Here is a 24,034-nt window from a genome sequence, read left to right on the forward strand (position 1 = left end):
TAAAAACCTTTTGGAGTTAAATCAGCCAGAAACGTGCAGGCCTTTCGTGAAGTAAACAATAATTATGTTGAAGAACATACAGCAAGTTCTAAAGGATAGAAGATCAGGCCATCTTCTTGGTTGGAAAACATAAGAAGTGAAAGAAATGTCAGCTTCAAATTTTATTTTTCAGAAACGATGCCTTACCACCCAGAAGACAGAAGTAAGTGGATCATAAACCTTTCACTGCAAGAATACATGCTCTTTTCATGTTGTAAACATGAAGAAATCAGTGCATTTTCTTTTGTTAGTAAAAGAAATCCTGGCTGCTGTGGCTCAGGGGATTGAGCATTAGCCTGTGAACCAAGTGTCGCTGGTTCGATTCCCAGTCAGGGCACATGACTAGGTTGCACGTCAGGTCCCCAGTTGGGGGCGCGAGTGAGAGGCAACCACACAGTGATGTTTCTCTCCCTCTCTTTCTTCTTTCCCTTCTCCCTAAAAATAAATAAATAAATAGTTAAAAAAAAGAGAACAAGTGAAGGTATGTTCCTGTGTCCATCTATAATGGCACACTGTCCAATAGAAATATGAGCCACGTAAATAATATACAAGCCTCTATTCCCCACAGTAAGGGGGGGAAAATCCTTGTTTTCTCCTTTCACAAAAGGTAGTATAAGTACAATGTAAACAGATACAGAAGAATGGCAGACATCATCTTGAATTTCCCTGGTGCTGCGTGTCCCAGGCTTTCATTTCTGCCACCTAGCAGAGAATACCGAAGGTGAACGTTCACAGGAAAAAGTGTCCGGTGCTGATTAGGACAATTATGAACGAAAACAGTGCTGCAGTGCAGAAGCGCTATTTAAACCAACCACAAATATAGTATATTAAGTAGCAAGGTATCGGCCAACAAAGAGTCAAATAGTAAGAAGGAATATTTCCTGACGTGTGCTGGCCGCTGACCCTGTTCATTTTACCACCATCTCACTTACTTCTCCAATAATTTCCATCGACGTGAGAGAAAACATAGAATGGATCCCAGGACGTGGTACTAGAACCTAATCATGGTTTTAAATGTCTGGATGTTTAAATGTACAGGTGGCTTATTTACCTTTATTCAATAGCTACTTGAAAGAAAATTACGTGGAACTCCCCTCTTACAGCAGAGGGAAAACGAAGTTCCTCTTTAATCAAATTTTAAATGCGAAAGAAGCAAAATCACTTAATTTAAGAAGAAAATGTAGGCAATGCAGGTATCCGCTAAGGTCCAGGAGAGATTTTCAAGCAGAACAAGAATCATCTGTTATGAAGGTAACATTTAAAAGGTGTGTAAGTGTTTTATGCGGGTGAAAATTCAGGTAAAAGAGCGCATTAGCGGGAGGGTGAACTCCTATTGTTCTTAGAGAAAGCGGTTCCCGTCAATATTAAAAATTCATAGATGCCTTCACTCAAGAACTTTGCTTCTGGGAGTCTAGTCGAGAGGACCAAATGCTTCCATGCGGAAGGATTTACATACATCGAGTGTTTGCTTCAGCTATATTTACAGATGGAAAAAAATCTGATTATGAGAAGTATTGAATAAATTATGGCAAAATGCAGATCACGGAATATGACCCAGCATTCGAAGGGAGAGAGAGCCACAAAAGTTAAAAGGATGTGTTTAAAAGGATTTCCAGGATATGTTAAGTTAGAAACTGAAGTTATGGATATAAAGTATGATTCATTTGGGGACAGAACAAAAGTCTGTGTATGTGTGTATACATATGTATGTTATGTATAGTTATGTATGTTATATCATCAATCTATGGTATGTGGATGGAAATATATACCTATCTGTATAGAGAGATAGACGGATAGATAGAGATGTGCATCTGGGCATGAAAAAAAATGTGGAAAGATACAAACCAGGCTAGATACATTTTGTGTGTCCTTGTGAGTGAGTGTCTCGTGTGTGTCTGTGTGCATTGTGTGTGTATCTCTTTGTGTGTGCATGTGCCTGCGTGTCTGTGTGCTGGTGTATCTGTGTGCATGTCCGTCTCTGGTGTGTGTCTATGTTCATGCGTATTGCAAGTGTGATGTGTCTGTGCATGCATGTGCAGAAAAGTGTATACAAGTCATGTGTATTCATGTGCACACGCACATGTGTGTTTGTGGACCTGTGGGCCTGGGGTGCATATGTGTGCGTGCATGCCTACATGTTTGTGCGTGCATGCCTACATGTATGTGCATGGCTGTCTGTGTGTTCTTGTGTGCGTGTGTGCTTTGTGCTTGTTGGTCTGGTGTGTGCGCATGTACATGTGTGTGCGTGTGTGTCTGTGTGCTCATGTGCCTGTGTGTGGGTGTGTGTGATGCTGGAAGAGGGTGAAGAAAACAAATACGGGGGAAAATTGTTTAATAGATAAATGCCCACAACAACGTTTCTAAGCTGAGGGTAGCTTTCTGGAACGGGGGCCAGGCACGAAGCAGAATGCCAAGGCTGCGCGGGCCGGGGGAAAGCGGGCAGGAGTGGGCGCATAAGCACCAAGCCTCTACGGATAGCGACCCACCGGCTCCGCTCTCCCGACTCAGCGGCGCTCAGTGGAACCCCGGCAGCGGCTCTGCTCCCAGAGCGGCTGCCCTTGGGAGGGACGGGACCTGGGAGCAGCTCCCCCAGCGGTCCCAGAGATGGAGGGAGAGTTTGTTTTTCTCCAGATGGCAAGTGCTTCTTCCCATTCCACTATAACAAAGGAATCTTCTATGACTGCGTCAAGTTCAAGGCCAAGCACAGGTGGTGCTCCTTAACTCAGACCTTCAAAGGCTATTGGAAGTACTGCTCTGAGGACGGTGAGTCTCCTCCCCGTGACGACCTGGGGCGGTCACGCGGGGCACCGAGCCGGGGCGCGCAGGGGCCCTCCGCGGGGTCTGCAAAGGGAATGCCCAGTCAGGGAAACGGTGAAAATAAGCTCTGGGCAGCTGTGACCACCACGTCCGTCGCACCACAGATATGCTACGAGTGCCTCAACCACGTTACCTTGAAAAGAAATCCTTTAGCAGAACCTCAATTCCCCACCAGTACTATTGCCGTGTGTTTTCAGTGGGGTAGAGCCGAGTGGGAAAGTGTGTGTGTGTGTGAGACGAAGAGGAGGCACAAAAAAGAAAGACTTCTTACCCTGGCTGCTGTGGCTCAGTGGATTGAGCACCAGCCTGCAAACCAAAGGGTCACCGGTTCGATTCCCAGTCAGGGCTCGTTCCTGGGCTGTGGGCCAGGTCCCCGGTTGGGGGCGTGGGAGAGGCAACTGATCAATGTATCTCTCCCACATTGATGTTTCTCTCCCTCTCTCTGTCCCTCCCTTCCCCTCTCTCTAAAAGTAAATAAATGAAATCTTTTTTTTTTTTTTTAAAGAAAGATTTCTTATTCTGATCACTTCTTTCTTTTCCATAGACATGGCAAAATGTGTGTTTCCCTTCTGGTACAAACGCTTGATCTACTGGGAGTGCACTGATGATTCGGACATATTTGGGAAAAGATGGTGTTCACTGACTCAGAATTATAACAAGGAAAAGGTTTGGAAATATTGTGATACGTGATGAGATCTATTGGGGGTGAGAGTGAAGAAGTTGAATCATTCTTCTGGGAAAGGATCCACAGTTTTTATTGGGAATGCAGGAGACAGGATTTGAAGGTGCTCTGGCCATAAAGCCCTTGGGTTTGGGTATGCCTGTGGGATTTCTGGCCTCAGCGCTTCTACTTGCTAGCCGCGTAAAATTAGTCCCTTCAAACACAGTGTATGGACTGCGGGCAATAACGAGGTGTCCATGTCATTGATTATAATAAATGTCCCAGGCCGGTGGGGGGTACTGACCATGGGCGAGACTGTGCTTATGTGTGGGGTCAGCGGGTGTATGGGTCTCACTGTCGGTGTGACCCTAAAACTCCAGAAAATAAAGTTTGTTATAAAGTGCAGTATCCTGATTAAGAAATATTTGTAAAACAGAGAACGATAAGTGATAACTGAGGTGGGGCCTGAGGTAGGAATACAGACGTTGCCGTGGTCAAGTGTTCGAGGGGGGACAGCGTGGCTCAGACACTCACCACGTGAACGGGGGGAGGAGGCCACTGGGGAGCCGGGTGCCTGGCAGGTTACCTTGGGGTGGGTCATAATTTTCTGGAACCACTCAGGAAAGAAGCAAGTTTTGTGCCTTCATAATTATGGTTTAGTGAACAATTACAAGAGAAGCCTTGCTATGTGCGTTATTATTAATCTTTTAAATAAGATTTTATTTGTGCATTTATTTTTAAAGGGAGGGGAAGGGAGGGAGAAAGAGAGAGAGAGAAACATCCATGTGAAAGAGAAACATTGATTGGCTGCACCCCAACCGGGGACCGAACCTGCAACCCAGGCATGTGCCCTGACTGGGAATCGAACCAGCGACCATTTGGTTCACACGCTGGTGCTCAATCCACTGAGCCCCACCAGCCAGAGCACAATGCAATATTATTCCGCATTAAAAAGCAATGAAGTTGAGCCCTGGTTGGGTGCTCAGTTGATTGGAGCATCATCCCATACATAGAAAGCGGGCAGGTTTGCTTTCCTGTCAGGGCACATACCTAGATTGTGGGTTCGGTCTCCAGGAGGAGCACGTACAGGGGGCAACCGGTATCTGTCTGTCTCTCTGTCTCCCCCATCCTCTCTTGCTCTCTCTAAAAATAAAAATAAAATTAAAAAACCAATTAAAAAAAAGCAATGAAGTTGATACATTCTGCCACAGGGATGAACCCTGAAATCATTACACTAAGTGAAATAAGCCAGACACAAAAGACCACATATTGTTTAATTCTATTTGCACAGGAAAATTCTTAGAGACAGACGGTGGGTTAGAGGTTGCCAGTGGCTGGGAGGAGGGGAGAACGGGGAGTTGTTGCCTACTGATACAGTTTCTTGGGGTTTGACAGCCTCATTTTCTGCTATCTTGCACAAATATTAACATAATGTGGGTTCTCTCTGGGAACCCCAAAGCAAAAATGGGCTGTCTTGACCTTACTGTTCCCAGCCCATTCTTTCTCTGCACTGACTGTCCCTGTTCCTGGTCTTCTCTGACAACTCTGTGGAGTGAATGGCTCCGAATCCCAGCACTTGGGATTTCTAAACGCCATGTTCAGGAACCTGACTCCATTACTCCCATCTGGGAGCAAATGCCACACAGAGAGGCAGTTCAGGTGGGTTCTGGAGGCCGTGGAGTGGAGTGGAGGTGATGTAAGCTGCTTCAGACCTGACCCCTGGAACCTCTGTGTAAGTCTCTGCCCTGTCCCCTTACCGCGTCTACCAGCTGGATGTGGAAGATGGAAGATTCTAAAATCATGAGAGCGAAGGCCCCTGACATGGAAGGTCCTGGAGCCCTGAGTCACTGCAGGGAGCAGAGTCTCTTTTCCTGACCAGCACTTGTCAAGAACCAAATGTTTATTTTCTTTTTTTTATCCTCACTAAGAATATGTTTATTGATTTTAGAGAGAGGGAGGGAGAGAGAGGAAGAGAGAAACATTGATCGGTTGCCTCCCGTGCACACCCCGACCGGAGATCAAACCCACAACCTAGGTATGAGCCCTGACCAGGAATTGAACCCGCAACCTTTTGGTTTAAGGGATGACACTCCAACCAACTGAGCCACCCGGGCAGGGCCAGAGAGATATGGTTTTAATTCAGCTGTGTCACTTATGATGGATAATTTCCCTGACCTCTCTAAGCCTCAGTTTCCTCCTGTAGAAAATAAGGATAAGAGACATCTTGTGCCTCTTTGTGAATGTAAAATAATACATGTGATCCTTATTACTTGTGGTAGTTAATGTTCTATAAAGTCGCTGTGAACACTGAATCAGTGAATATGGAACCGTCGCTGGTAGGGGCAATCCAGGGTTAGGTTGCTGCAAGCATTATTCTCACATTTGTATTAACTGATCAATACATAACCCGATTTTACGTGTGTTTCTGACACCTATTTCACATCTGTTGTTGCCCTGTCCGGAGTGGCTCAGCTGACTGGGCATTGTCCTGCAAACCTGAAGGTCACAGGTTCAATTCCCAGTCAGGGTTCCCAGTCGGGACACGTGCAGGAGGCAACCAATTCATCCTTCCCTCTCACAGGGATGTTTCTCTACCCCTTCCTCTCTCCCTCCCCCTCTATCTGGAATTAATAAAAAGAAAAAAAAATACATATGCATACTGTTGATTCATTAACACTGAACTCACAGCCAACGCACTATAACTGGTGCCCGAATGCAGCGTCTGTGACGTAGGGATTTTCTCCATGAGACACATCACAGCCTCCTTGTGCTCGCGGATCCCAGCATGTACTTCAGCACCACATGTGTGGGCAATTTAAACAGCACAAATCGGCGACAAAAAGAAGAAAAAAACCGGCACCAAACGTGGCACTAAGGAGACTGCTAAAAGGAAATTTATTCACAGTATGAAAGCTGAACATAGGAACTGAATTTTTCGTTGCTCTGAGCGAGCCTGTGAATTTCTTAGCCGGGATGGATGGTTTTGAAGAAGTTTGTAACAGTCGTAGCTCAAGCGCGCCCTCTGCTGCCCAGTTGGTGAAGAGCAGTTTATTTCCAGGATGGCATTTTGTTGGGAAGGAGCGTGCGTTAGGGTGGGAAGGTTTGTTTTATTTTACTTTGAAATATCCTACAGTGTCTCCCTTCTTTTTCTCCTCGGCAACCAGCCTCCAAAGGAAACCTTTCCCTTCATTTCGCCCTTTTCTCCTACAGAGGTGATGCTTTCCAAGGGAGCCACTTCCCATCCATGTACTTCAGAGTGCCCCCAACCACGCAGCCCATCTCTGGCCCGCCGGGACTCCTTTTCAGGCTTTTCCCAGTTAGGGCAGAATGCCTCTGCTGGCAGAGATGGTAGCCATAGCTTTGCCTTTCCTAGAACGTCATACAGTTTAAATCGCGCGGTACAATCATCCCGGGGTCTCCATGGAAGTTCCGTTCCAGGATCCCTTACCAAAATCTGCAGATACTCGTCTTACATAAAATGGTGTCGTGTTGGCATATAACCTAGGCAATCCCCCCGTATACTTTAAGTCATCTCTAGGTTGCTTGTGACACCTAACACAATGGAAATGCTATGCCAATAGTTGTACTCAGGGAATAATTTCAAGGAAAAAAGTCTATACATGTTCAGGAAAGATGCCACCATCAACCACCATAGGCAACAATGTGACATTTTATTTTGTTTTGTTTTATTTTATTTTGTTTTGAATATTTTTGACCTGCAGTTGGTTGAATCAGCCTATGTGGAACCCACAAATGAGAGGGGTGACTTACATAGCATTTTCAGACTTTTTAATTTTTTTTCACTTATCAACATGTACTTAAGGTTCTCCCATATCTTTTCATGGCTCAATAGCTCATTGCCTCTCTGGTTTTGATTTCTAATTTAATTCCTTTGTCACCAGAGAATGTACTTCGTATAGACTGAATCCTTTTAAATGCATTGAGACGTGCTTTATGGCCTCAGCAATGGTTTATCCGGGGAAATGTTTTACGTGCACTGGAGAAGAATGTCTCTTCTGCCGTTGCTGGGTGGAATGTTCTATAAATGTCAGCTGGGTCAAGCTGGTTGATAGCATTTTTTAAGGCCTTAATATCCTAACTGTCTACTTGTTCTATCAAGTAGTGAGAGACGGGTGTTGAGATCGCCAATGATTATTGTGCATTTGTCAATTTCTCCTTGCGGCTCTACCAGTTTCTGCCTGTGGGTTTTACAAGCAAGACGTCATCTGGCTGTGTCCCCATCTGTAGACGCGACTGAGGGAGAAATCCCTTCTGGGTTTATTCAGGGCATGGCCAGAGCTCAGTTATTTGTGGTCATAGGACTGATAGCTCCATTTTCTTGCCTGGGTGTTGCTCTCAGCACGCATAGGCTGGTCTCAGGTCCCCCCCCACCCCCCGCTCTTCAAAGCCAGCAATGGAGAATCTCTCTCACTTCGCGTCCTTCTCCTGCGAGGAATGGCTCAGTCCCTGTAAGGGCTCGCCTGATACGGTCAGACCCACCCGCAATAGTCTCCCTTCCTCAGTCTGCTGTGCTCTGTGACCTAAACTGTCTCAAGGGTGGTTCCCCTGTCACAGTCACAGGTTCCTCCTACACTTGAGGGGAGGAGGTCACACAAAAAGGGGGACAGGAATCGGGGACCATCTCAGAATTCTTCCTGCCACAAGGACAAAGAAAAACCTCAGAGGCCTTCATTAAGAGGGAACTGCTGGAGAGCAGGACTTGGATTCAACAAATCCATGTTCCCACGAGAAACACAGAAGGAATTCCCGGGTCCAGAGGTAAGGGGTTCCTCTCAGAAAGAGGCAGGAAGCCACACTTGCAAAGGAATATGGATGCATTGCTTTGAATGTCAATTTATGTGGATAATTCTGGGAGACACAAAGCTGAAGTAGAAGACTTAATTTTTTTTAAAAAAGATTGTTTATCTTGTGCCATGTTTGGCCTGGCTGCTGGCCCACACCATCTCATAAACCCTCACACCACGCCCACGAGGGAGGCCGGGCCTGTTCATTCACTGTGACTACTGATCGCTACTATTCGTCAGGCACTGTTTTCTGTAACCAGAGATAAGTACTAACCTGGAGAAAGTCCTCACCTCCAGAGTCCGCCATGTAGTCGGGGAGAAGGACAGTAGGCAAATAAACACACACATTTGTAGCTATGGATATGGATTTGGACAGGGGTGTGAATGGGGGGGATTTGGTCGGTAGAAATCGCACTGCCTTGTGAAATACTAAGTCAGGGTACCAGGCAGAGAGGATTGTGGGAATTCTGACTTTACGGAGAGAGACTAAGAAGGGTCTTTCTTCCCTGGTTGGTGTGGCTCAGTGGATTGAGCACCGGCCTGCGAACCAAAGGGTCGCCGGTTCGATTCCCAGTCAGGGCACATGCCTGGATTACGAGCCAGGTCCCCAGTTGGGGGTGCGCAAGAGGCAACCACATATTGATGTTTCTCCCCCTCTCTTTCTCCCTCCCTTTCCATCTCTCTAAAAATAAATAAAATAAACTCTTAAAAAAAAGGAAAGGAAAGAAAAAAAGGGTATTTTTTTTTTTTTTTTTCCTGAGCAGACGACACATGGAAGCACAGAGAACTGAAACAAAGCGAGGAGGGGAGTCCTGCCCCAAGGAATAGAGCTGCTGGCAGACAGACACACACACATCTTGGGACACATTGTGTTTGGGGAGGTCAAGGCATAGCTGGGGGAGGGGCTGTGGTGCTTGGGTTGAGTGAGGGATGGGGAACATTAGAGGTCAGATCGAGTAGGGGCTTTGGCTCCCTGGGATTCTCATCATAGCAGCAACGCTCTCTCTCTCTCTAACTACCGGGGGGAGAGAATGGAGGGGAGGCAAAGAGGAAGGGGGGCTGGTGAGGCAGCTGTGGTGGTGGTACACGGGAAGGATGAGGTGATTGGGGTAGAGAGACTGGCAAACATCAGAAGCCGCTGGATTCAGGATATACTTTCATTGCAGAGTCTGTAGGATTGGCTGGCGGGCTGGGTGTCAGGTGGGAGAGAGGACCCACGGCTGACTCCAGGGTGACCCATGCACCCAGGGGATGGCTGTGTCATTTACTGAAAAGGGGCAGCAGGATGAGCGGGTTTGGTGGGGAAAATAAGGAGTATTGTGACCCCCCCCCCCAGGTTTCTGGATGAGAAAAAGAAAAGATTGAAAGAGGTTAAGTCAGTTGCCTAGAGTCTCAGAGTGAGAAAAAGGAAGGCATTAAATTTAAACCCAGCCATGACCCACGTGGCTCAGTTCATTGTTCCTCAAAGTGAAAGGCCGCGGGTTCAATTCCCAGTCAAGGCACATGCCTCGGTTGTGGGTTCAGTCCCCTAACCCTAACCCCAGTCGTGGTGCGTACCATCGATGCTCTTCTCCCCCTTTTTCACCCTCCCTCCCCCTCTCTCTAATAAATAAATAAATGAATAAATAAAACCTTTTTAAAGAAAATTCAAACTGGAGAATCACTGACCCTTAACCAAAGGCTCACCCACTCTCTCTTCGTGACTTCTCCGTGTGCCAAGGAATGTCCGTGTCTCCAGTTCTCTCCCCAACGCTGAAGTCCGTGAGCTATAGATTAAAATTAAGAACTCATGGCCTACATGTGCATGTGGTTTAACTTTTTCAACTATTGAGACACCTTGGCTTTTTATGTTGACTCTCAGTTCATGCCTGATCTGACATCTAAACACGTGAACAAGGCTGAGACCAACAATCTCATTTTGCACAGATGAATCAGGGTGTTACGGATTAGATTGTGTTCCCCCCAAGTTCATATATTAACACCATAACACCTCCCCTCCAAAGAGACACCAGAGGTTAACTCTCTCCATGTGGGCACAGAGAAAAGGCCAGGTGCGACCACCGCAAGAAGGTGGCTGCCTACAAGCCAGGAAGAGAGCCTTCACCGGAAATTTTGTGACACCTTGATCGTGGATGTCTAGCCTCCAGAACTGAGAGAAATTAATGCACGATGTTTAAGCCACACAGTCCATGGCATTTTGTTATGACAGCCCTCACAGATGCATCCACTGGGTTTCAGGAAGATTTCTCTCTCTCTCTCTCTCTTTTTAAGATTTTATTTATTTAGAGAGAGGGGAAGGGAGGGAGAAAGAGAGGGAAAGAAACAGCAATGTGTGGTTGCCTCTCGTGCTCCCCCAACTGGGGACCTGGCCCGCAACCCAGGCATGTGCCCTGACTGGGAATCGAACCAGTGGCCCTTTGGTTCGCAGGCTGGTGCTCAATCCACCGAGCCACACCAGCCAGGGCTAATTTGTCTATCTTATCTACCATCATTCAACTCTTAAAAGCAACAAATACCAGTGAAGGTTGAATGCCTGCTGTTCACCTCATGGTGTGCCTCTAGATGTTAGACACCCCCCGTAAAAGATAGCGGGCCGGTTATTCAGCTAGCACTTCCAGCTAATCAGTAGCAGATCAAGGATTTGAAAGTTAGTCTATTTGATATCGACGCTCATGTATTTCCCACTGGTTCCAGAGCTGGCATGGCAAGTTGGCATTCTGAATCCAAATCCAGGGCTATCCCTCTTTCTGCTTTTGCAGAAGGTGAAACTGAGCCCCACAGAGCCCTCTCCCTGCTGGTGCCCCCCGGTTAGCGCTGTCCATAGGGAAGTACAAGAGTCTGAGGCCAGCTCTGCCACTCGGGAGGCTTATAACTTCGGTAGGTTTTTCCTTTCATCTTTACCCAGCCCTCCGCAGCACCCCTGGCGAGATGCCAACTTCAGTTCTGAAAAAGATTTCGTCCCAGTTGGTTGACTGCCTTGAGACTTAATGACTATTCAGCCGAGCAAGAAAGCACTAATGTGTTCTCTCTGATGTCCATGTCGACCGTTCCAGGGGGCAGCGTGTCCTGGGTCCTGCTCAGAGTGTCCTGGCCGTGCCTCTAGGGTGTGAGGTGGGTGAGTCTCTAGAGCGAGCCTCACCAGCAGGGCACATGCTCAGCACCACCTCCGTACGCCACCAATATGTGGGAGCCTAACTTCCCATTGTTTTCAGGAGAAGTTACCATTAGAACTAAGAACATTGTGTAAGACTCACCCAAAGAGAGAGAAATCAAAGATGCACTCTCTCCCCTACTAAACCACAAAAGCCCAAGGAGCAGCCACACACGCTGGCTTAGTACGTAAGAGGTGTGAGAAATTGGTCTCACATTCCCACTGATTTTGTTTGTCTGTATCCTGGATAGGGATAGTGGTCGCCTGGTTCTTATGGCGTGATAGAAAATAATTAACTGGAATTAACTAAAAATAAATAAATAGAAGAAAAAAGAAGGAAGGAAGGAAAGAAAGAAAGAAAGAAAAAATAAAATTTGCTGAGCTCTCAGATCCATGCTTTGACATCCATTTGTAACCCAGACAGTTTAGAGATTTGGCTGCAGGCTTAGAAAACAAAAGTAACTTTCCAGAGTCAGTCAGCCAGGCAGCACCAGAAATAAGGTAAGTTCTGTCTGGGAGACCAGCAGAGGGTGAGGGTTAAACCTGTGACTCTGAAGAGACCGGCTTCCCCAGAAGGTCGGCCGCCTGTAAGACCTCCATGACACAGGGTGAGCAGAACAAGGAGCCTGGACATCAGACCACCTGATGGAGGCCTGAGAACCAAAAGGTCACTGGTTCGGTTCCTGGTCAGGGTACATGCCCGGGTTGCAGCCGGGTCTCCCATTGCGGGCCCGTGAGAGGCAACCATTTTCTCTCCCTCTCTTTCTCCCTCCATTCCCCACTCTCTAAAAATTAATAACTAAAATCTTTTAAAAATTAAAAAAAAGCAACTTAACCAAGGGAGTTCATGAAATGCAATGGATGTGAAAGTATTAAGCCAGAGCCGGTTCTCAGACTTCAGCAAACATTGGGCTCGTCTGGAGGGCTTGTTACCACCTGAGGCCTGGCTGGGTCTCTTCCCCCAATTCCCCGCAGGTCTGCAGTGGGGCCTAAGTATTTGCATTTCTCACAAGTTTGCAGGGATGGAGCCGGTCCAGCGGCCACGCTCTCTGAATGCTTCCAATTTGGGCAGGCACGGGAGAGAGTGCTCTGGCGTAAGTCTGTGTGCTGTGCCGCAGGCGGAGTGGGAGGGACAGGAATCAGGGACCATAAAGTCAGAGGCAGCCCTTGCTGCAGCTCAGGCCACCTGCAGGTAAATGGAGGCCACACGAAAGCTGGCCGGCTGGGTGTCCCTGGTTCTCTGTCTGTACAGGCTGAAAGCAGGTGAGAGGCGAGGGGAGGGGGAAGGGGGAGACGCAGGAGGGAGGGGAGCGCTAGAAAGCAGTGGTTTGAGGCAAGAAGGGCAGGAAACAGATTCTAGCCATTGTCCCTAATATCTTTTATTTTTTTTTTTTTAAGATTGTATTTACTTATTTTTAGAGAGAGAGGGGAAGGGAGGGAGAGAAACATCAACATGTGGTTGCCTCTTCACACACCCCCAAATGGGGACCTGGCCCCCAACCCAGGCGTGTGCCCTGACTGGGAATCCAACCAGCGACCCTTTGGTTCACAGGCCGGTGCTCAATCCCCTGAGCCACACCAGCCAGGGCCGTCCCTAATATCAATTTTAAGTACAGCACACTTGTCGATGCAGAGCAGAGGATTTGGAGAGTCCTGATTCAAATCCTTGCTCTTTCTCTCGCTGGTTGGGTGACTGTAGGTACCTTTGCCTCTCTTTGGGCCTCGGCCTTCTTATCTATAGCATGGTTACAGCTGTTCAGGGAGAGGAAGCTTTGGAATCCCAGGGAACATCATGGCAAGTGAAACTGACCAGTCACAGAAGGAGGAATATGGCATGATTCCACTCACATAAAGTATCTCAAATAGTCAAACTCAAACACATAGGGTAGAACGGTAGTTGCCAGGGGCCGGGAGAAGGGAAGCTGGGGTTGTTTGAGGAACACCAAGTTCCAGTCACGCAAGATGAGTAAGTAAGTTCCAGAGACCTGCTGTGCAACACACAGTGCCCGGAGTCAGCAATACTGCGCTGAGCACTTAATTTCCTAAGAGGACGCATCTCATGTTAAGTGCCCTTACCACAGTTTAAAAAGAAAAGGAGCTCTGGCTGGTGTGGCTCAATGGATTGAGTGCTGGCCTGTGAACTGAAAGGTCACTGGTTCAAATCCCAGACAGGCACATGTGGGCCTGGATTGTTGGCTGGGTACCCAGTTGGGAGTGTGCGAGAGGCAATCAATTGATGTATCTCTCCCTCTCTCTCTTAAAAAAAAAAAAAAAAAAGGAAGAGCGAGCTTATTAGATACTGTTTGGGAAAGTTTTCCAAGATCTTTTGTTAAGGGCTCAAGGGTCGAAATAAACAATATGGCCCTGGCTGGTGTGGCTCAGTGGGTTGAGCGCCAGCCTGTGAACCAAAGGGTCGCCAGTTTGATTCCCAGTCAGGGTACACGCCTGGGCTGTGGGCCAGGTCCCCAGTGGGGGCGCAGGAGAGGTAACCATGCATTGATGTTTCTCTCCCTCTCTTTCTCCCTCCCTTTCCCTCTCTCTAAAGGTGAATAAATAAAAATTTTGGAAAAAAATAAAAAAAAATAGAGCCTAGGCTATCCTTTGTGTAAAAAAGGAATGGATCAGCCCTGGCCAGCTGGCTCAGTTGGTTGGAGTGTCCTCCCAATGCGTCAAGGTTGCAGGTTCAATTCCCAGTCAGGGCACATACAAGAAGCAACCAATGAGTGCATAAATAAGTGGAACAACAAATCGATGTCTCTTACTATCTCTCTCTCTCCCTCCTTTCCTCTCCCCCTCCCTCTCCCTTTCTTTCTCTCTCTAAAATCAATTTAAAAAAACATTTCCTTGAATATTCATAAATTGTCTCTGTAGATCTCACAGGAATGACAACACCTGTTATCTGCGGGCGGTGACAGGGTGGGGGGGGCGGGGATGGCTGGGACGACTTTTATGATTTTCCTTTTACAACTTCTTTGAAGCTTGAGCGGTGTGACTTGCCTCCCTGGAGAACAAGTAAATTCAACAGAGAGAAAGTGATCTCTGTCTCTCAGAGTCATTGTGAGGATTAAAGCAGAAAAGGTAGGCAAAGCGCCGGGGACGTCCCTGCCCCGCAGCCCGTGCCCACCAGGAGCACGCGGCATGTGTGCGGGTTGGGTTTCTCACTCACGGGAGTCAGCATGGCACCCGCCCTGGGGTACCACGGGGCACCCCGGGGTTCTGAGCAAGATGGCATTAGAACCAGTTCTAGGGCCTGGGCTCTGGTTGGGAGATTTGGGGGAGATCAAGTTAAGGAAGACGGGTTCTCTCAACCATGGGTGTCGTCAGAAAGCGGGGGCGACCCCGGGCCTGGGTATCTCCATGGCTCTCTACAGAGAAGCCGGACCGGGAGAAGGCGTCATTGTCAACAGCGAGGAAGCAGCTGTCACTCGTTTCAGCCAAGGGGGTGGGGGAGGCGTTTGGCCACTCGCGACTCGACTCGGTGACCTTGTGTTTGAGTGAGTTCAGGCAAAGCCCTGAAGTGGACTAGCTTTGTCCTGTCTCTTCAGGTCCCCCGAGCCGGCCTGTCCAGGTCGGGATCCTGGGGGACGGTTTACCCCAGCAGCCGGGAGGGCCAGGCTGGCTTTCAGATGGTGGGGGCGCGGGGGTGGGGCTGGGGTTGCTGCCTTTTGCATTCGCTGTGTCAGACCACGTGGGACACACTGCAAACCCTCGGTGATCAGTGTTGGGGATGGCGTTCCTTCATCACCATTAGCTGCAGGTGTGGGGGGAGAATCAAATGATAAAAGTCGCCCTGTTGGGCCAGAGGTGAGATGTGGTAACCACGCAGCGTGCAAGGAGAGGATCTGTGAGGATCTGGCCATGGTCAGCGATATCAGAAAAGGAAATGGCCCCCAGGTCTGAAAAAAAAATAGTCCGTTCCCTGGCGGCAGCAGAGGTCCCGGGAGTCCGGCCTGCACCCCTGGCTGACCCTGCCGACAGCAGAGAGCGTTTCAGGGCCAGCGCCTCTCTGCTCGGTCATCTGTAAAACGAGGAGAAGGCTCTGGGGATGAAAGAGGGTAGAGATGGAGCGTTTCAAAGACTCGCTGCGGGGACTGCTCAGAGCAGAAAGGCCACCCAGAGGCTGCTGGCGTTCAGAACGCAGCGTGAGCGCCCGCGGGTTTATCCTAAAATGACCCGAACCGCAGGGTGTGCAAGAGTTCTGGGGTCAGAAACAGCTCCCCTGCCCCCAACCCAAGGCAGGGTTCTTTTAGAGGTTCAGTTGTTTCTGGAGCCAGAGGACCTGAATTACTTATTCCTTTTTTTTTTTTTTTTTGATTTATTGATTTTGAGAGAGAAAGATTTGTTTTTCCACTTATTGATGCATTCATTGGTTGATTCTTGTATGTGCCCTGACTGCGGATCGAACCCACAGCCTTGGCGTATTGGGATGATGCTCTAACCAGCTGAGCTACCCAGCCAGGACTAGAAAATTTGTATAAATGTTGACATCTTGTTAGCTACTTTCTCAAGAGCAGGGCCCACTACCCGCTGACGCGGATGCCATCCCCACCAAAAAGTAGCTCCCAGTTAGTCTGACACAAACTCTAAATTAACAACGTTATATCAATGATCAAGAAAGTGAAGTGCGTGCGTGAAGGCCCATGCACAGGTAAGTGACAGCTCCAAGGTAAATAAATGTTGTCTTCCAATTAATCTCAGAAGTCAGACTTCTTAGAGCACAAACCCAGTTCCCTCCGGTCCGGGGTCACATCACTTCAGTTGCTCTCGACTGCCTGTGACCTCTCACCTGTGAACCTTTGAGGGATGGAAGAAGAGAATTCTAAATTATAAACTCTCCTTTATGGTGCTGAGGTGAAGGTCAACTGAGGACAATGACTGGAACAGAGGAATAGCCAATTAAAGATCAGCTAATGGGCCCTGGCTGGTGTGGCTCAGTAGACTGAGCATCGGCCTGCAAACCTGAAAGTCGCCAGTTCGATTCCCAGTCACGGCACATGCCTGGGTTGTGGGCCAGGTCCCCAGTTGGGGGCGTGTGAGAGGCAACTAACTGATGTTTCTCTTGCACATGGATGTTTCTCTCCCTCTTTCTGCCCCCCTTCCCCTCTGTCTAGAAATAAATACAATATTTTTAAAAAATTAAAAGATGAGCTAATGGTATTAGATGATAGGTCTTCATGTTTCCTTCCTAGTCTCTAATTGGCTCCAACCTGGCTGTAGGGCGGTGACGTTACCAAGACACACACTCCCTGAAACAGACTCGGGGATGGAAAAAGAGCACATTTTCTAGGAAGCCAAACAGAACAGAGTCACCAAGGCCGCTGGGAGTATCTGGTGCTCCCACACGGAACAAATGTGTTGTTTTCCCGAAATGCTGACATGCGGGTAAAAGCTAGGATGGTCCCTCTAACTTGCAGACTTGTGGGATCTCAACCACCGGGAGGAAGTTGTGTGACACTGGGTTTTCTCTAACTTACTCAAAGAAAGACCTTTGGAAGCGCCGGAGCTCATACTGAATTAATGAGCTGTGTCTAGGGTAGATGGGCGATCCCCGCCCCCATCACCAATTAGAGGGAATTGTAAGTCGTCCAAAATGTGATAGCCAGAGTTCTTCCGCAACACAAGAGCGGTTGGCTACATGAGCTTCAAGGCACTTTTAACAGCCATTAGTCTAGGAATGGAGTATTTTTGGAGGTGGTCTTAATTTACCCATTATTTTTTTTCCTCTTTCAGAATTTATTGCCCGTCATCAACCTCCGATTCCAGGTGGGAACATATTGCTTTATTTGTTAGCATTTCAAATGTTAGCCCCCACCCATGAGACTATATCATATTCCTGAAAGTTCCTTGTACTTTCCTGCTGTTTTACTCTTTCCTTCACTTTTCTTCTGGCACGAAAGGCCCTCCCTGGTCCTGGCAGCCGAATCCTGTATTTCAAGATCGATTCCAGTCAGCACCCTGCCCCCCAGATTTCCTCCCCTGCCCGTCCAGGAAAGAACTCTCTTCTTCTATGGTTCTAATATCAGTATCTGGGGCTGGGGCTCTTGCTGTTTGTCTGATTGTTACTTTGACAGCCTTCTATATAGAGGTATAACCTACATCCCATAAAATGTATAACCTACATCCCATAAAATGCAAACGTACCATTTGACGATTTTTAATAAATTGTCAGAGTGCTGTAAACATCACCTCGATCCAATTCTAGAACGTTTTCACCACCCCAAGAAGATCCCTTGGGTTCATTTGCCATCACCCCTATCCCCACGTGATCACTAGTGTGCTATCTCTTTCTTCAGATTGGTCTCTTCTGGACATTTCAGATACATGTGGCCTTGGTGGTTTTTTTTTGTTGTTGTTGTTTGTTTTTTTAAGATTTTATTTATTTACTTTTAGAGGGCAGGGAAGGGAGGGAGAAAGAGAGAGAGAGAAACATCAATGTGTGGTTGTCTCTCACACACCCCCAACTGGGGACCTGGCCCGCAACCCAGGCCTGTGCCATGACTGGGAATTGAACCGGCGACCCTTTGGTTCACAGGCCAGTACTCAATCCACTGAGCCACACCAGCCAGGGCTAGTGTCTGCTTTTTAAGTTAGAAGGTTAGTCATGGAGCTCATGTGGGCCCCGTAGATACCTGTGCCTCAGCGTCTGTTCTTGGAAGACTAACCACGTGCGCCTGTAGACAGCTCCTGCTCAGTTTTAACCTCTCACCAAGCTGGGAGTTTTAAGAGGGAAATGAAGATGTGGGAACATCTTATGGGGGGGGGTCAAGCCAGTGAAAGGGGAACTTTGGTCACAAATACGTTGATTGGTTCTTCGAGTCATTTCAATCAGCAATTACTTGTTTGGAGTCAGGCCAGCTTCGTCTAGAGTAGATTGTGGGGAGATGCTGTTCATCAGCTCGCTTGCTTTTGGGGTCAGAAGGAAGCTGTTTCCAGAGCAGCGGTCGGCGGGGTTTCTCTGTGGATAGGGAACGCGTGCTGGGGACCAGAGCTGGCCTGAGGAGGAGCCTAATGACAGTACCCAGGTCACTGGATGGGTGTAAGGACATCATCAGATGTGTGTTTGTGCTTGTAAATTGTGCACAGTAGGTCACAGCACAGAGTAAGCTACAGAACGGCTTCTTATATAAATAAGTAATCGTTAATTAATAATGAACATGGTAATAACTAATGCTGACAAAAGTTGTTAAATAACTAATTTTAAATATGAAACGAGAAATAGTATAACAACATAGTTAAATAATAAACTAATAAAAGTTGTAATAGAATTGTTTAAAATAATGATATAATTACTATTAAATAATAAATGTAGATAAATGTATTTGATAAGTAGTAAACATTGCTAAATAATAATAATAAATGAATCTTGTGTCAAAATTATTTCAGGCTCATGAAGAACCAACCAATGTTTATTATGTTTCGATTTATGTGCCAGTTCTTACCTGTTGATAATGTGAGTTTCGCTTTGAACAGGACACCTGTGGTCATTTCTGACAAATGAGAAAAATTCTGAATAGATCATTACATGTTAAATAAATGGAAGAAAAGGGAACTGGTAAGGAAGTTCAGTACAAGTGGATCTAGCAAGTGGATCTAGCATAGTCTGGGAGTTCAAGGGAGTTTCATGAAGAGTCACATGCAGGCCAAATGGAAGAGCAGCTGAACAGGTGGGGGCTGGGGGAAGGTGTCCCGCCAGCAGAGAAGCTACATCTCACCTGTAAATCCTCAAGGCCAGCATATGGCCGCTTGCTCAGGATGCACTTGGAGGCCTGAGCAGAGAGAATACAAGGAGAGGCAATCCGCAGCGCAGCTGCAGGGGTTTTGGGGAACCGGATTGAGCAGGGTGTCATAGCCATTTCAATGCTACTTCTTGTCCCAAGAGCCATAGGTCGGGCTAGTATTTACAAAAGACCATTGTGCCCTGGCTGGGTGGCTCAGCTGTTTGGAGCATCACCTCATGGATGGAAGGGTCACAGTTTCGATTCCCAGTTAGGGTACATGCCCAGGTTGTGGGTTTGATCCCCCGTCAGGGTGCATGTGGGAGGCAACCAAAAGATGTTTCTCTCTCACATGGATATCTTTCTGTGTGTTTCTCTCTCCATTCCTCTCTAAGAGCAATTTTTTAAAAACATATTTTTGGGTGAGGAAAAAGGAAGGAAGGAAGGAAGAGAGGGAGAAAGTGAGGGAGGGAAGGAGGGAGGGAAAGAGAGAGAAAGAAAGAAAGAAAGAAAGAAAGAAAGAAAGAAAGAAAGAAAGAAAGAAAGAAAGAAAGAAAGAAAGAAAGAAAGGAAAGAAAGGAAAGAAAGAAAGAAATGAATAAAAGAAAGAAAAAGAAAGAAAGAAAGAAAGAGAAAGGAAAAAAGAAAGAAAGGAAAAAAAAGAAAGAAAGGAAGGAAGGAAGAAAGAAAGAAAAAAAAGAAAGAAAGAAAAGAAAGAGAGAGAACATTCTCTCTGCAAGTAAAGAGTGATGGGACAGAAGGCTGGAAGCACCCAGAAACCTTAGGGCCGCAGTCAAGGCCGGATGCTAGGTGGCCACAAGCAGCGTGGAGGGAGGCAAGTAACTGTGAGAGACGCTCAGAGGCGACCTTCAGGAGGCTGAGGTGCATTTTCTAGGAGAGAGGGAGAAGGGGGACTATAAGAAAGACCAGAATTTCAGGTTAGGAGGTTGGGTGTCTGGTCTCTCGAGGGTTTACATGGAAAGGAAGCCGGCTCCCCCCGCCAGCTCCCAGCTCTGGGATGAAACGGCTTCCTCTGAGGTTCACTTAGATTTTGTGCCACGCACAGAGGAGGCAGTTAGTGGGACCGGTCACGTGTGGATTTGGGGACAGCAGGTGTGCAAGCCTGTTGCTGATAATCGATAATCGCAGGGGAGGTTTGAAGGCCAATGCGCCCGGGCCGAGGCAGCTCAGCCACCCCACGGGCTGAACGACCTTGCATCTGATTCCTGGTCAGGTTGGGGATTCAATCCTCAGTCAAGGCATGTATGAGAGGCAACCAACCATGTCTCTCTCTCACATCAGTGTTCCTCTCTCTGTCTCCCCTTCTCTCTCTCCCCTCTTCCTCTCACTCTAAAAGCAAAGCAAAAAAAAAAGTCCTTGAGTGAGGATTTTTTAAAAAAAGACCAGGAACACCAATTCCCTTTGCAAGCTTGCTCCCATTCTGCATGTGTACTCTTTTGCAGAGTTTGTTGACACTCCCTGTGTCTTCCCATTTCTGTACGGGGACGTGGCCCACTACAGCTGCACCTCCGTCCGCAGCGACTACACCTGGTGTTCCCTGGACCAGAAATTCCGAGGCAGGTGGCGGTACTGCACGGCGCACGGTGAGCGTCCCCTGTGACGGGCTTCTCCCGGGTGCCGCGCGTCAAGAAGCAATTGACAGCAGCGGGCTACATGATTTGGGGGTTGGGTAAACCTGAGTCTGAATCACGTTTTAACCACCTGGATAATAGTTCGGTGTAGTCGGAAAGACACGCACTGCCCTGGCTGGTGTGGCTCCGTGGATTGAGTGCCGGCCTGCAAACAAGAGGGTCGCTGGTTCGATTCCTGGTCAGGCCAGAGGCCTGAGTTACAAGCCAGGTCCCCAGTTGGGGGCGCGTGAGAAGCAACCACACATTGACATTTCTCTCCCTCTCTTCCCCTCTCTCTAAAGAAAAAAAAGTCTTTAAAAAATAAAAAGCACAAGCTGTCAGCTTCTCAGTCGTCAGCCACGAGACTTTCCCCTTCATGCTTCTCCTTCCGCTCCCGTCTCCCTGCAGATCCCCCCGAGTGCGCCTTCCCTTTCATCTTCAGAGGAAAACACTTTGACAGTTGCACCAAGGAGAGCTACGTTTTGAATCGTAGTTGGTGTTCATTGACCGCGAATTACGATAAAGATGGGAAATGGAAGCAGTGCTCTCCTCACAAGTAAGTTGGCTGAGGAAGGATGGTCTTATAGACCTCTTAAAGTGGGGGACCCTCTGGATTGATGGAAAGGGAAGTTGGGGTCTACGTTACCTGGTGATGGCTTAGATCCAGGGTCAGCAAATGTTGCCTTTAAAGGGCCCGATAGTGAGTATTTGGGGCTTCAAAGGTCATTTGGTCTTTCACATACTCAACTCTGCCTTGTGGCATAAAAGCAGCCACGGCAACTTTTTTAAAAAGGCCCCACAAACGAACGTGACTGTGTTCCAATAGAACTATGTTTGTAGACCCTGAAATTTGAAATCTCATAATTTTCAGGTATCGTGAAATATTTCTTCTGTTCTGATTTTTGTTTCTGTCAACCGTTGATGTATGAGAAAACCATCAGCTCACAGGCCATGAAAAAAAGACGGTGGGTGGGTTGGATTCAGCCTCTGGGCTCTGGTTTGCCTGCCACTGGCTTGAATGATCTGTCCTTGACCCGCGCAGATGAAGAAGTGAGTTTAGTTTCCTTTGAAAGAAAAGAAGTGGTAAGGGAAAAAAGCATGGTCAGGAGACTTTGGAGTTCACCCATCTCTATACTTGAATTATAGTAAGGGCTTTATAAGTACAAATCGTCTCTCGTTTAACCTGCGTGATGATCCCAGGAAGTGACTGTAGATGTCATCATGCCCACAGAGAAATGAGGAAAATAAGCCTTAAGAGGCTAGGCTCTACCCAAACCCAGTGTCAAATTTCATCATCTTAAAGAAACTTGGTGCAGAGACCACTTACTAACCAGTTCCATCAAAGGAGCCCCTATGCCCTGGCTGGTGTTGGCTCAGTGGATTGAGTGCCATCCTGAGAACCAAAGGGTTGCTGGTTCGATTCCCAGTCAGGGTGCAAGCTGGGTTGTGGGCCAGGTCCCCAATTGGTGAGGTGTGAGAGGTAACCACACAGTGATATATCTCTCGCACATGGATGTTTCTCTGCCTCTCTTTCTCCCTCCCTTTCCCCCACCTCTAAAAATAAATAAATAAAATATTCAAAAAAAGAAATAAATAAATGAGCCCCTGTGGGACACTCTGTTGTGAACTTCCCCATCAAAATTGCCATTTTGTGGATGTGGGGCCGGACATCGAGAACTTGAGCATCTCAGCCAATCAGCCAGGCAGAGGCGAAGCCCCCAGCCCAGCTCAGCCCAGATTTGGTGGTGGCTAAAGTCAGGGTTCACTTCCCAGCACCCCACCCCCATGGCTCTACCTATGCCTTTCATCAAAACTCCTACAACCACTCATTTAGAGGTGCCTGTGGGGCCATCGTCTGCAGCAGCAGCGACACACGGAGTAAGACCCATGTGGGACATTGCATCCTGATCTGGGCTGAGTGACTGTTGTTCCCCTCCCCGCCTTGTAACCTTTCTTGTCAGGCTTCCAGGAAAGTGTCAGCCCTACTGGGGACCCAGACACAGCAACTGTGCTGTTCTGTACCGGCAAGAAATTCTATTTCCCCCGACGCCTGTCTTTGTTTGACCTGAACCTTCTGTGGCCAATAGTTAAGCCCTGGTCTGCAGAGGTGCTGCTCGGTCAGACACCAGGAAGGGTCTGTGGCTTCCACACATGCCCTTCAATTGCCTGTAGATCACCTACAGCTTTTTTAAAAAAAAGATTTTATTTATTTATTTTTAGAGAGCTGGGAAAGAAGGGAGAAAGAGAGGAAAACATCGCTGTGTGAGAGATACATTGATCGGTTGCCTCTCACATGCCCGCAGCTGGGGACCTGGCTCACAACTCAGGCCTGTGCCCTGACTGGGAATCGAACCAGCGACCTTTCGGTTTGCGGAACGCTGCTCAACCCACTGAGCCACACCAGCCAGGGCTGTCCTGTGCCTTGATCTTCATTATGGAGAATTCTCCACATGAATGTGGAAACTTATCTCACCTTTCTTCATGCTTTCACCGAATTCCAATATATTAATATACTATTCCCCTATTAAAGCATAATTCGATGGTTTTTAATATTTTGATGTGACTGTGACCAAATGGGTACCTTCCACATTGACTTCTGAGTAACTGTGAGGGTGTTTTTGTCTTATTATTAGATTATCTGAGTGAAATCACTGGGTCCATGGATATGTCCATGGTAAGCATGTGTGTGTTAGATTTTAAGTTTTTCTAAATTAGCCTCAGTCCACATATGAGACTACCCATTTTTAACAACTTCTTTAACACTGAAAATTATTAACTTAATAAATTTGCTCCAGTAACAGACTACAAAGATTATGTTAAAATAATGCATTTAAAAAAATCAAGTATTAATATAATCCATAGTGGCATGTTGCCTTTGAGAGGGAGAGAGAAATATTTCCATCCTCCCCAGGCCACTGATCTCTAACGCCTGTCTGCCCCTCCGCTGTTCCACATACTCATGTCTGGTTCTCGGGGGTAGACCAGATCTCCCACCAGGGACAGGCTTATCTGATACTGACCCTTACCTGTTTTTCTTCCACAGTCTCTAGACACGTCTTGGTGTTTGTGAAGGGGCAGAAGTTATAGGATTCATCAGCTGCCTCTCAAAATATATCCTTTCCCTGATCATTCTGACCAATAAAGATGTGACTTCACCCTGGCTGGTGTGGCTCAGTGGATTGAGCACCAGCCAGTAAACCAGAGTTTTATTCCCA

General features: G+C 47.4%; 1 protein-coding gene across 1 annotated transcript; it reads left to right on the forward strand.

Moving 5' to 3' along the window:
• Positions 1-177: 177 nt before the first annotated feature.
• On the forward strand, positions 178-24,012 carry BSPH1 (binder of sperm protein homolog 1). The gene is made up of 7 exons (XM_090259095.1): positions 178-202; positions 2,671-2,802; positions 3,401-3,542; positions 5,287-5,345; positions 20,652-20,792; positions 21,228-21,375; positions 23,863-24,012. The coding sequence occupies exons 1-7, from the start codon at positions 178-180 to the stop codon at positions 23,867-23,869; spliced, it is 654 nt and encodes a 217-aa protein (XP_090115221.1). The 3' UTR covers positions 23,870-24,012.
• The last annotated feature ends 22 nt before the right edge of the window (positions 24,013-24,034 follow it).

Source organism: Furipterus horrens, unplaced genomic scaffold (genome assembly GCF_987537825.1).
Source record: "Furipterus horrens unplaced genomic scaffold, mFurHor1.1.pri manual_scaffold_13, whole genome shotgun sequence".
Lineage (NCBI taxonomy): Eukaryota > Metazoa > Chordata > Mammalia > Chiroptera > Furipteridae > Furipterus > Furipterus horrens.